Source organism: Taudactylus pleione, unplaced genomic scaffold (assembly GCF_031769625.1).
Source record: "Taudactylus pleione unplaced genomic scaffold, aTauple2 ptg000012l, whole genome shotgun sequence".
Classification (NCBI taxonomy): domain Eukaryota; kingdom Metazoa; phylum Chordata; class Amphibia; order Anura; family Myobatrachidae; genus Taudactylus; species Taudactylus pleione.
This window is the reverse complement of record NW_028284415.1, coordinates 19,885,001-19,899,584: the sequence shown is the minus strand read 5'-3', so window position 1 is coordinate 19,899,584 and position 14,584 is coordinate 19,885,001. Positions and strand designations below refer to the sequence as shown.

Sequence of the window (14,584 nt, the reverse complement as noted above, 5' to 3'; positions counted from 1 at the left end):
CATTGCTGGACAATTACTGTAAGGGAGGAACTCTGATCATGAGGGTTTAGCATCTTTTCTCTGTGAGGGAAGGTCTAATGCTGGGTACACACTTAACGATGTGTACCCAGCACGATATCGTCTGCAGCGGGTCCCAGCATTGCCAAGTGTGTAAACACTTGCCAATGCCGGCAACGACGGAATGACAGCAGGGGGCCATGATGCATTCGGCAGCATGGCCTCCACTGATGATATCGCCCGATGGACCTGCCTGCAGGTCTGACAGGCGATGTCGCGCGGGAGCGCGCATAGTCAGCGACATAACTGGTACACACTGCCCGATGAGGACAACATATTGTCTAGTGTGTACCTGGCTTAAGGTTTCCGTTTTTCACTGTTATACTGCTGACCTCTGCATTGAGCTCACTGTGTGAGGACTTGCAGGAAGGAGAGAGAAAATCTATTGCTCTGGAAATGTATAAATGTTATTAATATTAGAGTTGCAATAACCCCTAAATATCTAAATTTCCTATGGTCATATTGTTTATTAAGGAGTAGGGGGTGCGGGCTATAAGGGAATGCAGGATTTACAGACATTCCCACAACCTGCTTGAACCTTCCTGTTAATCTGCTGATTAATGCCAGATGGAATTCCAGTCATCCAGTCATGCAAAGGCTTATTTAGCTGTTGAAGGCAAACCATTTCTTGTGCAGATCTGCATGAAAGGGCTAATTCTGAGTTGGGAGAAATCTGAATCTGGAACAAACCATGTTGCAATGCAAGGGGTGCAAATACATTTATTGTTTTTGCATGCAGGGTAAATACTGGCTGCTTTTGCATGTAGCCCACAATTACTGCACAGCTTTATTTTTACACTGCAATTTAGATTTCAGTTTGGACACACCCCTCCCAAATCTAAAGCTGGGTACACACTGATAGATATATCGCCCGTTCCATTGAACGGGCAATATATGTGTAGTGCATCGCCGGGTGTTTACAGCAGATATGTCTGAGAACAACGTTGTTCTCACATATCCGATCTGCACACTTTTACATATATCGGTCATCTGCTGGTGTGTTCAGGCGACCCGCCAATCGCCCGTACAAATGCTGCTGGACTCGGCGGTGATTGATAGCTCTAGTGGGTGGGTGATTTAAATGCCCGCCCATATGAGCTGTCAAGCTTGGCACATCGGGCAGACAAATTGGCAAGTGTTTATACACTTACCAGTTGTCAGGTTGGTGGTGGACCTCGTGTGTACCCAGCTTTAATCTCTCTGCATATTTCAAATCTGCCCCACCTGCAGTGCAAAGTTACCTGATCTTTTTTTGCTTTTCTCCCAATTCACATCTGCTGGGGACAAACCAGCTCTTCCAAAGGAATCATTATAAGACATTTGGTTTGTTCTCTGGGGACCTTGTCAATACATACAGATGTGTTCTCATACACTTAGCCTCAATACGCCATGTGGAGCGAGATGCCTGTCATAACTGGGCAGTGCCATGCAGTGTAGCATATTTTTCAAGTCTATTTCGCTTAGATTTTAAAGGAACTTGACATGAAAAAAAGTTATGGTAGAACTCCGTATACAGATACAGGGGTCTATTTATTAAGCTTTGTTAGGAGATAAAGTTAATGGAGATAAGGTACCAACCAATCTGCTCCTAACTGCCATGGCTTTTATACCAGCCCCCTCTGCATATCTCATAGGGGGAATTCAATTAACCGGCTAATTACACGCTCCGAGCAGGGAAATGCTATTCAATTCAATAGCACTTTCCCCGCACTGTAACCCACTGACTCGGCGTATACTGTGGAAGCAATGGGTTTTCCCTGCGTGTTAATCCCCTTTAATGCCTTTTTTTGATGACTTTTTCCTTGCTCATGAACCTGCAAGGAAAAGTCCCCCTCTGCAGTTTAGCGAGCAGGGTAAACCCCGCTCTTTGAGTCTCTTGGCGTGGGTAATTGGTTTCCCCCCATATTGTCCTCCCTGCATATATCCTTTATTGCCCCCTCCATAGCTGTCTCTCACTGCCAGTTCCTTCCATATAAGACTGAGCCACTCGCAGCACACAATGACTTCACAGCACTCGCTGACCCACTCACAGATTCCCCCCCCAGGCCACCTTCACTCCCCTCCCCTTCACTGTCCCATCTCACAGCACCCACTTTTGGCCACTTACCCTGATAGCATATATTTAAAAGATATTACATATGAAAAAAACACAACATATAGTGTAGTATATCTGACAATTCAAAACAGAAATAGAAAGGTGTTTCTTAGACCCCATTCAAGATAGATAAGATGCAGACGGAGGTGCCGAGAGGGGGTGGGGGTGCGGGCACTACTTACCTGGGCTAGTTGGAAGGGCCTGGGTCAGCAACCTCCCCCACTGGCCGCGCCTGTGTAGCAGCTGCAGAATTACATTGGGCAGTGTCAGAGCAAACAGCCAGCAGGAGTGGGCAGAGAAGAGGTTACAGGTGAGGGCGATTCCCCCACTGCTGCTCCCCTGTGTTGAGCGTGTGGCGCTGCATGGTTTTGGAAAGTTTTTTTTTTGGGGGGGGGGGAGAGGGATTGAGGGGCAGCAATGTCTCCCGAAATTGACCACGTCCCCTCCCAGTACCTGGGCCTGTCTGAGCTCTCTTACTAGAGCTAGTTGTATATCGGGCACTTTCATAAGGTCTTTCAACATCAGATGGACCACCGGATGATATATGGCATGTTCTTACAATTTCTCCAAATCAATATGTGAACAGAAAAGATAGGAAATTATTGTGATACGTCCAAATAACTCATTTATTGTAAATTACATGATGCACTCATGTAAGTTTTTGTAAAAGCATATCATGAAATCACAGCAGGGTCATGCAGTTCAAGATATATAAAAAACCTGTCAGAATGATAATGAGGTGCTTTGGAAAGGATGTTTCACAAAAGTCCCTCTGAACGTCCTGACAGATTGTGAATAGGGCGATCACCAAGATCCCTGCAGTGGTCCCTTGCGTCCTCTTGACGCGTTTCAAGTGAATATTTTTTTTCAAAAGCTTTTGGAAAAGAGTATCCCCTCAAGATGTGACAAGCTGCGCAGGGGACCTCCCACAGCGTGTCCTTGAACAGTAAAATAGTAATGGTGCGGGGTTCGGGGGCCAGATGGCACCCTGCCCATTCCCTCCTGTTTGTAAGCCATATGATTTACAACTGTGCGCTTTTTAAATATGTGATTGTATTTATGTCCTGGCACCTGACTACTAAAATATGTTGCCTCTATGTTACACTCTCAAAACTGCTAGTGCTGTCCCTCCTCCTTGCAGTAACAAGAATGGTAACCTTTCCAATACCAGTTACCACATAAAGAAACACACTTTAAGTTGTCACCCAAGCCGTGCAATAAATAACCTATGTTTAAGTCACGCTGCAAGTGTCACATGCTGTTCACTTTGAGAAATATAATCCTCCATTGTCGGTGTTTGGTATGTCAGACTCTTAGGAATGTTTATGTAAGCTAAATGCTCCTAGGCTCTCTACATCAGTAGTGCTAAATATCAGACTAAAATGTCCTGCGGAACAAACATGCCTTTCTTTACTACCTGCACTGCGTTACTACCTCAGACGGGACACCTAGGGGTGGTCCACAAAATGGCTGCCTGAGGAAATGTATAACCAATACTGAGCTGTTGAAAAATATCATATATGGTAAGAAGAAAATGAGAGGCCTCACTTTAACTCACAGGGTCATACACTATTGCTTTGTTAACTGAGAAGCATGAAATGATTTCCATTGAAGAAAGTTTTTTGTTTGCTAATAGCCTGAAAAAAATCAGACGGTATTAGTCAGTCACTGTTGTAGCTGCCCTCATTACACATCTTATAGACCACAACTCTCTGTCTGTTCTAATCGACAGAAGTCTGTCTCCTCACACACCATTTCTGCTCCTGATGGCCAGGTCACCACCACTAAATGCATGGCTGAGAGGGTCACCGATGATGGGCCCACCAACCCTGGGAAATTTTATTTTTCTGGTCCTTCCCTTTTTAAAAACTTAATTCTTTGTTCCAGACAGATTGCAGCACAATTACTGGTTATTTCTCCAAACTGTTTTGATTTCCTCTCCCTTGTGTTAATCAGCTGAATAACTTTATTACAGTGTGACCAGCGGTCAGGGGGTAGACTACTTCATAGTGTGATCTGCAGTCCCTCCTCTAATCCTGAGCTAACATATATTTTGTTTTCTTCTACAGCTTTGGAGGAACAACTTGTGAATTTTTCCGCCACGAAGGCACCAGTTCTGACGGGTATTTAGCACATGTGTTCCGTCATGCAGCTAAGGCACTGTTTGGTATGGATGTACAGGAGATCACATACAAAACACTAAAGTAAGTAGTCAAACAATGGGCCTGGTTCAGTTGCTAATACGCACACAATCGGCCATTTGTTGCGTACTGCACATGTATGCATCACAGTGCGTGAACTAGCCATTGTGATCGGAACTGCGATCGCAGTGACTACGCAGACCCATCGCAGAGTGAATGACAGGAAGTGCCATTTGTGGGTGGTGATGGGGAGGTGGTCAGGCGAGCTCAGGCATGCCAGTGCGTTTAAGCACCGATGCAGGGGAGTGCATAAATTATCAACTGCGATGCCATACTCAGCCTGAGGCCTGATAGCGTGCGTGGAAGTTAGCAATTTCTGAGTAAAGTCAGAGCTTGTGCAACTGTGCGTGAGGCTGGGATGGTACTCGATTGTACCGATCGTTTCGCAGTCTTGCTAAACATTACGGATGTGTGTAAGGTAAGGTTGGCGTCCTTATGTATTGCAGCAGCGACATTGCGATGGAAATGAATTAGCATACTATCGCAGTTGAACTGTGTGCGTAAATGCTATTGCATTCGCAGTTGAGTTCCATAGTGAATCAGGCCCATTGTCTTCATAAAAGAAAATGTACTATTGATTTACTAAAGAAGGCCTATGCTATGCATGTATAAATGCACTATGAGTCTGCTTCAGAGTTGCACACAAGTCCACTTTGCAGATTGATCTTGCGATATTTAGCACTATGCATGCGTCCAAGCCGATCATATGCAACTGTAATTTAGGACTAGATGTATCAAGCCTTGGAGAGAGAGAGAAAGTACCAACCAATCAGCTCCTAGCTGTCATTTTTCAAACACAGCCTAAAATGACAGGAGCTGATTGGTTGGTACTTTATCTCTCTCCAAGGCTCGTTGCATCTCCCCTTAGAGTTCTACAAAACACTGTAATTGCAGCTGAATGGGTGTAACTCGGTGGCAACTGGGCATTTGCACGTAGGCTAAGTGTCCCGGAGGCAGTTTGTGGGCATGTAGGCGGAATTGCAGTCCATGATGAGTTGACTGTACACAGAGATCCATCTGATTTCAGGTGGATCTCTTGCACACTTGGACTTTGGCAAGTGATGAGGGCTACTTTCCCAAGTGAATAGATAAGGGCATTGTGGCCCCATAGATGAATCCAACAGCGGCCACACTTGCGGCTGACTTGTGTGCAACACTGAATCAAGCCTAATATGTCCAGTCACGGCTTGTAAGCGGGTAGTGTTATAGAGCCAAATATAGGTGACACTGTAGTTTCCTGATAATCCATCCTGGTTGTGTTCCTATTGTGACTGAACAAAGGCTTTCTCAACCTTCCTCCTAACCCCTTGAAGGATCAGTTACCCCATTGTGTGCAAATAAAAAAAAATCCCTCCACTCGTCTCCCTTCTCACAAAGTTAAAACTATAGAGATTGAAATTACATGAAACAAGGGAGTACTAATTGTTCCTCATATCATACAAGCATCAAATATACAGCATTGGACGCATCTTATGAAAACTTGATCAAATACTTATCTGATAAATGCGACCAGATCCAAAAGTGTGTCAGTGCCAAGACCGCACAGTGGGCCTGATTCAGACCCGGTCGCAAGCGCTGAGCGCTCGCAACCGGTTCGATGGTGGCCCACAGCGCGTGCGCGAGACCCGGATAGCCACGGGCAATCCGTCGCTCCTGGTCTCGCACCAAAGGGGGCGAGCTGTCGATGTTGAGTGACAGCTCGCCCCCTTTGGTGGGCGGGCCGGGGGGGTGGCTGCCCAAACGGAGGCGTTCTCATGGGGGCGGCCCCACTGACATCACGCAAGGGTCTCGTCGCAAGCCCGATGGTCTTGACCATCGCAACCATCAACCTGGCAGCTCGCTATAGCTGTGGGTGGTCACCCACAGCTATGCGAGCGGCCATGGGGCCGCACAACAACAAAAAAAAACCCTGATTCAGAGCGAGCTCTCTTTCAGAGCGTCCGGCTCTGAATCAGGGCCAGTATCCAATATCTCTAGGCATATACTTAATTCTGGTAGTTACTTTCTGATCTGGTCGCACTTATAGATCAGCCTTTGATCAAGTTTTTAAAAGATAAGTACAATATTATTTGCTTTATATTTGGTAGATGGCAACTAGGGAATAAACAACAAAGCTTTCTGAAATATACTATACTAGCTGTTGCCTGCGGCTTTGCCCACAAGGAAATCGTTTCTGCCAACACTCTTTGTACTTGAGGTGATCTAGTTGTATTGCTTTCCATAGGGGCCCTGTCGCAGGAGTGCCCCACATGTCCAGCAGCGCTATACGGACTGGTAGCAGCAGCGCCTTCACCCACCACTCACACCAACGTCACTGTGTGCCCTGTGCACAGACTGCTATGTAGCCTATCCTATTCACCCACCACTCACACCAATGTCACTGTGTGCCCTGTGCACAGACAGCTATATAGCCTATCCTATTCACCCACCACTCACACCAATGTCACTGTGTGCCCTGTGCACAGACAGCTATGTAGCCTATCCTATTCACCCACCACTCAAACCAATGTCACTGTGTGCCCTGTGCAGACTGCTATGTAGCCTATCCTATTCACCCACCACTCACACCACTGTCACTGTGTGCCCTGTGCGCAGACTGCTATGTAGCCTATCCTATTCACCCACCACTCAAACCAATGTCACTGTGTGCCCTGTGCAGACTGCTATGTAGCCTATCCTATTCACCCACCACTCACACCAATGTCACTGTGTGCCCTGTGCACAAACTGCTATGTAGCCTATCCTATTCACCCACCACTCAAACCAATGTCACTGTGTGCCCTGTGCACAGACTGCTATGTAGCCTATCCTATTCACCCACCACTCACACCAATGTCACTGTGTGCCCTGTGCACAAACTGCTATGTAGCCTATCCTATTCACCCACCACTCAAACCAATGTCACTGTGTGCCCTGTGCAGACTGCTATGTAGCCTATCCTATTCACCCACCACTCACACCAATGTCACTGTGTGCCCTGTGCACAGACTGCTATGTAGCCTATCCTATTCACCCACCACTCACACCAATGTCACTGTGTGCCCTGTGCACAGACTGCTATGTAGCCTATCCTATTCATCCACCACTCACACCAATGTCACTGTGTGCCCTGTGCACAGACTGCTATGTAGCCTATCCTATTCACCCACCACTCACACCAATGTCACTGTGTGCCCTGTGCACAGACTGCTATGTAGCCTATCCTATTCACCCACCACTCACACCAATGTCACTGTGTGCCCTGTGCACAGACTGCTATGTAGCCTATCCTAGTCACCCACCACTCACACCAATGTCACTGTGTGCCCTGTGCACAGACTGCTATGTAGCCTATCCTATTCACCCACCACTCACACCAATGTCACTGTGTGCCCTGTGCACAGACTGCTATGTAGCCTATCCTATTCACCCACCACTCACACCACTGTCACTGTGTGCCCTGTGCACAGACTGCTATGTAGCCTATCCTATTCACCCACCACTCACACCAATGTCACTGTGTGCCCTGTGCACAGACTGCTATGTAGCCTATCCTATTCACCCACCACTCACACCAATGTCACTGTGTGCCCTGTGCACAGACTGCTATGTAGCCTATCCTATTCACCCACCACTCACACCAATGTCACTGTGTGCCCTGTGCACAGACTGCTATGTAGCCTATCCTATTCACCCACCACTCACACCACTGTCACTGTGTGCCCTGTGCACAGACTGCTATGTAGCCTATCCTATTCACCCACCACTCACACCAATGTCACTGTGTGCCCTGTGCACAGACTGCTATGTAGCCTATCCTATTCAAGTGACCGCCTCTCCCCCCACCCTTACTGGCCGCACACATGGTGCCACACCTATTTCTTGCATTGATTATGTACATTTTGTTTTTGTTATTGCTTAGCTTTAACTTGACAGATGGAGATGAAACAAGTGCAGGTTATTTTTAGGAGTGTCCACTACAAAATGATGCACTTTTCATAAAAAATTGTTTCTGTAGTTTTTGTGCCAACTTGGAACAAACTGACAGACACAATGTTCTTATATTATTATAGGTGTGTAGAACTGGCACACTAATAGCAATCTAACACCTGTTATGGACAAATTATTCAATTAAGCTTATTTACTGTATATCTGTGCCCTTCCTTTTCTTTTTGTATATTTATCCATCATTTTTATTTGGCGAGTGGGGTTGTATCGCAGCCTGCTATATCATAAGAACTTAAGTGACAAATGTTTTTATTTTGTTATATTCAGGAACAAAGACTTCCAAGAGGTATGCTTAGAAAAGGATGGAGAAACTGTCCTGAGATTTGCTGCTGCATACGGATTTCGGAATATACAGAACATGGTGCTCAAACTACGCAAGGGGAAATTTCACTATCACTTTGTGGAAGTTTTAGCTTGCCCAGGGGGTACGTTCTACAAAATAGTTTTTGGCACCCTGCAAAAGCCTCAAAGAATTTTAGATTGTTTGGTAAACATAAGCTCTTCTATGTGATAAAGGGGTGGAGAGATGTAATTAGCTTTCTTTGAAAAGTAAATTAAATGTATTGTGCGAAATAAACTTTAATTTTGTTGTGTGAACACTGGGGAAAAGTAAAGCAAACTTTAAAAAATGTAGTCACTTTATATGACAGACCTGCAATTAGTATTCACAATTAGTATGCAAATGGGATTTGGTAGAGCAAGTATGCCTGAATGTATAATTGACATGAGGTTGTAATCATGCAGATAGGGTTTTATTTATTATTATTATTATTTATAATTCTGCTTTTCTTTCTTATTTCTTCTTGTTAGGGTGTTTGAATGGAAAAGGCCAGGCACAGACAGCTGACGGAAAACCAGAACGGGCCCAGCTGCAAGAGATGGAGGCCTTATACACGCTAGTGCCAGTACAGAACCCAGAGAGTAACCCACACATACAAGAGTTATATGCCAGCTGGCTTGAAGGTGCCGAGTCCCTGAAATCAAGGGAGACTCTACACACCAAATTCGTACCCACTTCCCTGAATGCTGCACGAGTGGATATGAAATGGTGACATCGCGTAGGCATGGACTGAAGTCCCACACTTGTACTGTCCTATGCAATATACAGATGACTGCTGCCAGTGGTAGTATGTCTATTGCCTCACAAAGGAGGGGACAAAATGGACAACTTTACATACTAAACATCTCACAATGCTGCTGTGGAGAAATCAAAACCATGGGTAGAATAAACTTGTTACAGATTTATTTCAAGTGGAAAATGCCGAAAAGCAGAGGTGCAATTTTGTGTTTGTGTGCTTGATGTAATATGTGTTATGGGGCCGACATGTCAGATATAAATATTAAACGCTTAACTCCACGCTGCTGGATCGACCTTATGGTGAAAAAGGGTTAACTCTGTGGTGCATGCCTCTTGGCCCGTTCCGTCCCAGAATGCAGTTCTGTATTTTATTTCTATTGCCTTCTTTTCATTTCATTGCTGCTTAAAACAGCCCTTTCAACAACCTTGGCAGGGCAACCCAGTTACCCCTGTAGTGGTGCTAGCTCTGGCTGCCAAAGAGTTATTTATCTTGTCGCACCTTGTTAAACGTCTTCTGCTGCCATGAAACTGTCCAAAGAGGCATCAGCACTTTGCTTCCAGAGCGAATCTCATAATAAGCTTGTTGCCTTTGCACAATGCAGACAGCCATTTTGTGTTTGAGACAACCCACTCTATTCATTTACTAGGAGCTAGTGACATCTTGAGGCATGAGGCACAGTGATGTAACTAGTTCCTAAAGAAATAACAGGCTTAATGTTTGTTCAGCTCACAAAATGGCTGCCACTACTGTATGTAGGTGACTCAAACAGCATTTCTGTGGTACAATGGGCTGTTACTTGGTGGAGGAAAACAGAAATGTGCAGCCACTCTACATTGTATTTGATCTTCTCAACCTTGCCAGCTAAAGTATTGGCACTGTTTATATGTAGCATTAAAGGAATTTTGGATAGAAACCATTCACTATATCTCAGATTACCAGTCTTTTTTTCTTTCCATCTTATTTAAATTGCATCCATTTTCATGCATCAGTGCAGTTTTACTCCATTTATATTTTGCAAAATTCACAAACAGAACCATATTGTACAAAGCAGTATTTGTTCTTGCTAATGAGACAGGTTAGTATAGGAAAATACCATAATTCCTAGGACTAGTCTTATGTCACATTTGATTATACATGATACAATATTAAATCAGAAGGATGGCATGTGGCTAGATCACCGATTTATTAATATTTTCTGTAATAAAGACTTTTATGTGGCAAAAAGATAAATTGTTTATCAAAATGTTTATTTTAGTTGGTATTCCATAAATTGTTTTTAGATTTCATGACCTCCTTTCCTGTCACGGTAGAAACTGTCCATTGCCATTAATGACAGATCTTTTTGTCCACAAATGATTTGTCTTTATTATATGCTGAAAAAAGTTCATAAATCCCATAACAAAGTAGTTGTAGCAAATTGTAAATATTTTGGGGTATTTGTCTTATTTGTTGCTGTTTCACATTAAATTGTCTACATGACTGTTTTCCATACATACTTTCTATCTGTTCTCTGTGTATATTGATTTCTTTGTCTGTGTTTATACAATAGGGAAGCCTTCAATAATTTAGTTTGTTGTATGATGTAAATATACTCTAGATAAAAATTTGATTTATTATTTTTATTTTGTTACATAACATTTTTAGTGCATATGAGTTATTCAAACAGGAAAACCTTGTTTTTAAGGATATTAATAATCTTCAAAGATGTGCAAAAGCTGCCACATAGCTTATCCTGCTTGGGTAAACTGAACAATCAGAGCATTGCTACCACATGGCCAAAAGAGCAAGACAATCTGGTAAACCATTTGCTTGGAATTACATAAAAGATGCCTTTTAAATGTGAATTTAAGTCTTTGTATATAAATTATATGTACTGCATCCGAAAGAGTACAGATCACTTAAACACGGTGGAGGCAGACATTTTGTGGGCTGGGCCAGTAGATTTTGGAGTCACTGATGCCTAGTGAATGAATAGGCTGCATTCCTATTATGTTTAACCCACAAAATGGATCATCTCCGACAGATACTCTTAATAAGGTTTCTTGACACTGGTCCCTAAATACACAGCAGCAGTCATGTTCTGAAAGTGTCTTTTTGAGGGATTTTGGCCTTTGTGGGAGATTTGGAATAATTTCTATCCAGTTACTAAGGAAATTCTCACAATGTAACCTGTTTGTGTGTACTGGGAGCTGAAGCTGAGAAACGCTATCTTTCAACTCAGGCTAAATGACAGTATCCTTGCTCTCTGTTAAGCTGAGCCGATGAGGGGAGGAGAGACTGCCATGATAATCACAGCTCCCCCAAACTCTGCACGTTGTATAGTGACTATCTCTATTCACTGTCTGGAGTCTGCTGAAAGACAGTTGGGAGGATCGGACAGGTTAGATAACCAACATAAATAGCTGTAAACAATTATCAGTCAGGTCCATACACGGAATTATAAATTGTTCACAACATTAATTTCACCATCTGCTGTGCACGCATATAGTTCAGTGTATGGCTAGTTTTACTCTACACCCCTGGCTTGGCTGTGTCTTATTACATTTATCTCTTTCCAGGTAAATTAATGCCATCTTCCATATCTGATGCCTTTCACTGAAAGAATAGCCTGTTTTGAAAGTTTGCTTTCCAACTGTGAGGCTGCATCTTCCCCCATCATTAATTAGCTTGTTGAACAAACTGCTCAAACATTTCCTCCCACTATACCAGGTGACCTAGCCTCTCCTGCAAAAGGGAACTCATTTTAAAGCCTGCACACAGGCTTGGCCTGCCACCTTAGCCTGCATTTTAAGCATGCCATCTGAAGCATGGAGTTAGAGCCGGAGTTCGAACTGGATTTGGACTATTGACTACTCTCTAACCTAAATTTAAACAATTTCACGAACACACAGGAATGCTGCCATTCCACCTTCATTTACACTCCCCTGAGACTGGGTTCGGCTGCTGTCTCATTCTGCAGCCAAATCGAACTCCACAAACCGCTTGAGTGTGTGGTCTTGTCGCATCCAGCAAAGTATACGCTGTGGCTTTTTGCAGATCACGCTATCATTTTTTAATTTCTGATTAAGTTTAGCATGGTTTTAACTTAAAATACGGTCACCATTTTTTCTCCACCTGGACGTTATACTTCCACTACTTGCACACCCTGCCAGATGTAACCTACGCAGTGCGCCCCAGATGGCTGCCTCAGATGGTTCTTTCTTGGGCAGGATGAACAGACACGTGGATCTATTCATTCAGTGCATTTCATATTTCAAATATTTCAGTCACCCAGAAATCTCACGCCCGAACTGCAGCACTGTTTGCTATATTTACTATTCCCTGTTTTGTAAAATGTACTTCCACCCTACTGTATGATATACTAGTCTGCTATACATCCACTGTACGCTGCACTGTTGTTCTATACATCCACTGTATGATATACTGGTGTGCTATACATCCACTAAAGTTCATCCTCCATGAGCAGGATGTACTTCTTGTGGATCTATTCAGAAAGGGTATATCATACTGCCACACGTGTCAGTTTTCCCATATATGCCTTGGGTCCTTGTATGGTTTATCATCCACAGTGCCAGCTTCATAGTGCGCCCACCATGGCTGCCTCACCTGGTACACTCGTGGATGGGATGAAAAATACATGGACCTGACTATTATGGTGGGACCTTACTCCTAGCGTCAGGATTTTGCAACCACCCATTTTGTCATCTCTTCTAGGCGTAACCTATTCTTCCCAGGGTAATCCTACGTAGTGCGCCCAAGACGGCTGCCTCATGTGGTACCTTTGTTGGTGGAATATATAACCCATGTAAGTTATTTCCCAAAATGTCTGCACCAACCCCGCAATACAGTATGCTTATTGTGCTCTCTAGGTTTTGGTTGATTTTAATTATCTCGGTGTGGTTTTCTATTTTTTTTGCAACACCAAATCCTTGTACAATGTACCATGTTTTCTGATGTCTGTAAAGCGACTTTGAGTCCTATGGGAGAAAAGCGCTATATAAATAAAATTATTATTATTATAATTAGCTAAGTGGGCAGGGTGCCACTGGACATCTTGAGGTCCTGTACAACCTGCCTGATCCACACCTCATTCTTAAAGTAAAGTACTGAATACAGTCTGGTGGTGAGTAAACAAATCGCAACTAATTCTAGGGGCAGCTCTACAAAACTGACCCACTTCTGTTGGCTACTATATAAAGTAGGCCCACAATCAGGTGGCCAGTGTAAGAGGGAGAAAAATGGTGTCTAGTACACCATACAGTGCTGCATTCTTGTGGCTTTTGCATAGTGGACCTCTTGTGGTCAGCTTTTATTTATAATAAAAAACTTCATTATTTGTACTGTTGCTATAAACCAGCTTCCACAGGTTAATCTCTGGTTGCTGTTGTAAAGCATGCCTGTAACATTTGGTGGTTAGTTCACCACAATGTGAATAACTTGGTAGATAGGGAAATGAGGTGCCGGCAGCAGCTAGCTGATACCTTCTGGCAGTGATTTATTCATTGTGTCACACAGGGCCAGCTCTGATATGCCCTGGAGTTGTGTTCCCACTGCTTTCCTCGGATGGCAGGGGGAGGGGGCGGCAACTTCTTCATGTCAGCAAATGCCACTATCATCAATAATGCGGTCAAACCCCCTGAAAATGCAGTTTTCGGGGGTATGGGCACTTTTCTGATATGCACCAAGCTCCAGAAAGAAAAGCTTTCTACATCTTGGAGGCAATCTGTAACGCCATGTCCTTTGCAATTTAATTCATGCATACCGGCATTATTAACACCAGCATACATGCGATGAGTGTCAGGATGCATCGCATGCAAAATGCCATGCTTGAGACATCCTGCCCACGATGAGAGACTTTATGCCACTCATTCAGTGCTTTGGAGCCTCCTATCCATTGGCACACCTAGCAACCACCAAGGTTACGCCGGTAGCACCACCCTGATGTCAAACATGAAACTGTACTACTGATCTGTTTTCTTGTTGAACACTCCAGAGCAAGTAGCTATGGGGTCAATCCAATTAGCCGCGAAGGGTGCGAGTTGCCATTGCAACAGCGTTTAAAATGCCGGCAACTGACCGGCATCTCGCACCCTTCGCGGCTGCCGTAAAGTGCGGCTATTGCCGCAATGACTCACGCCGGTGAGATCATCGCGGCTAATTGGATT

At 44.1% G+C, this 14,584-nt stretch overlaps 1 protein-coding gene across 1 annotated transcript in view; it reads left to right on the top strand.

The window, feature by feature from the left end:
* NARF (nuclear prelamin A recognition factor) overlaps positions 1 to 10,919 on the top strand; it is a 44,334-nt gene extending 33,415 nt beyond the window's left edge. The window contains exons 9-11 of the mRNA XM_088468881.1: positions 4,222 to 4,356; positions 8,608 to 8,765; positions 9,151 to 10,919. Of these exons, the coding sequence (XP_088325007.1) occupies positions 4,222 to 4,356; positions 8,608 to 8,765; positions 9,151 to 9,392 (535 nt within the window). The 3' untranslated portion in view covers positions 9,393 to 10,919. The remainder of the gene's footprint in view (positions 1 to 4,221; positions 4,357 to 8,607; positions 8,766 to 9,150) is intronic.
* The last annotated feature ends 3,665 nt before the right edge of the window (positions 10,920 to 14,584 follow it).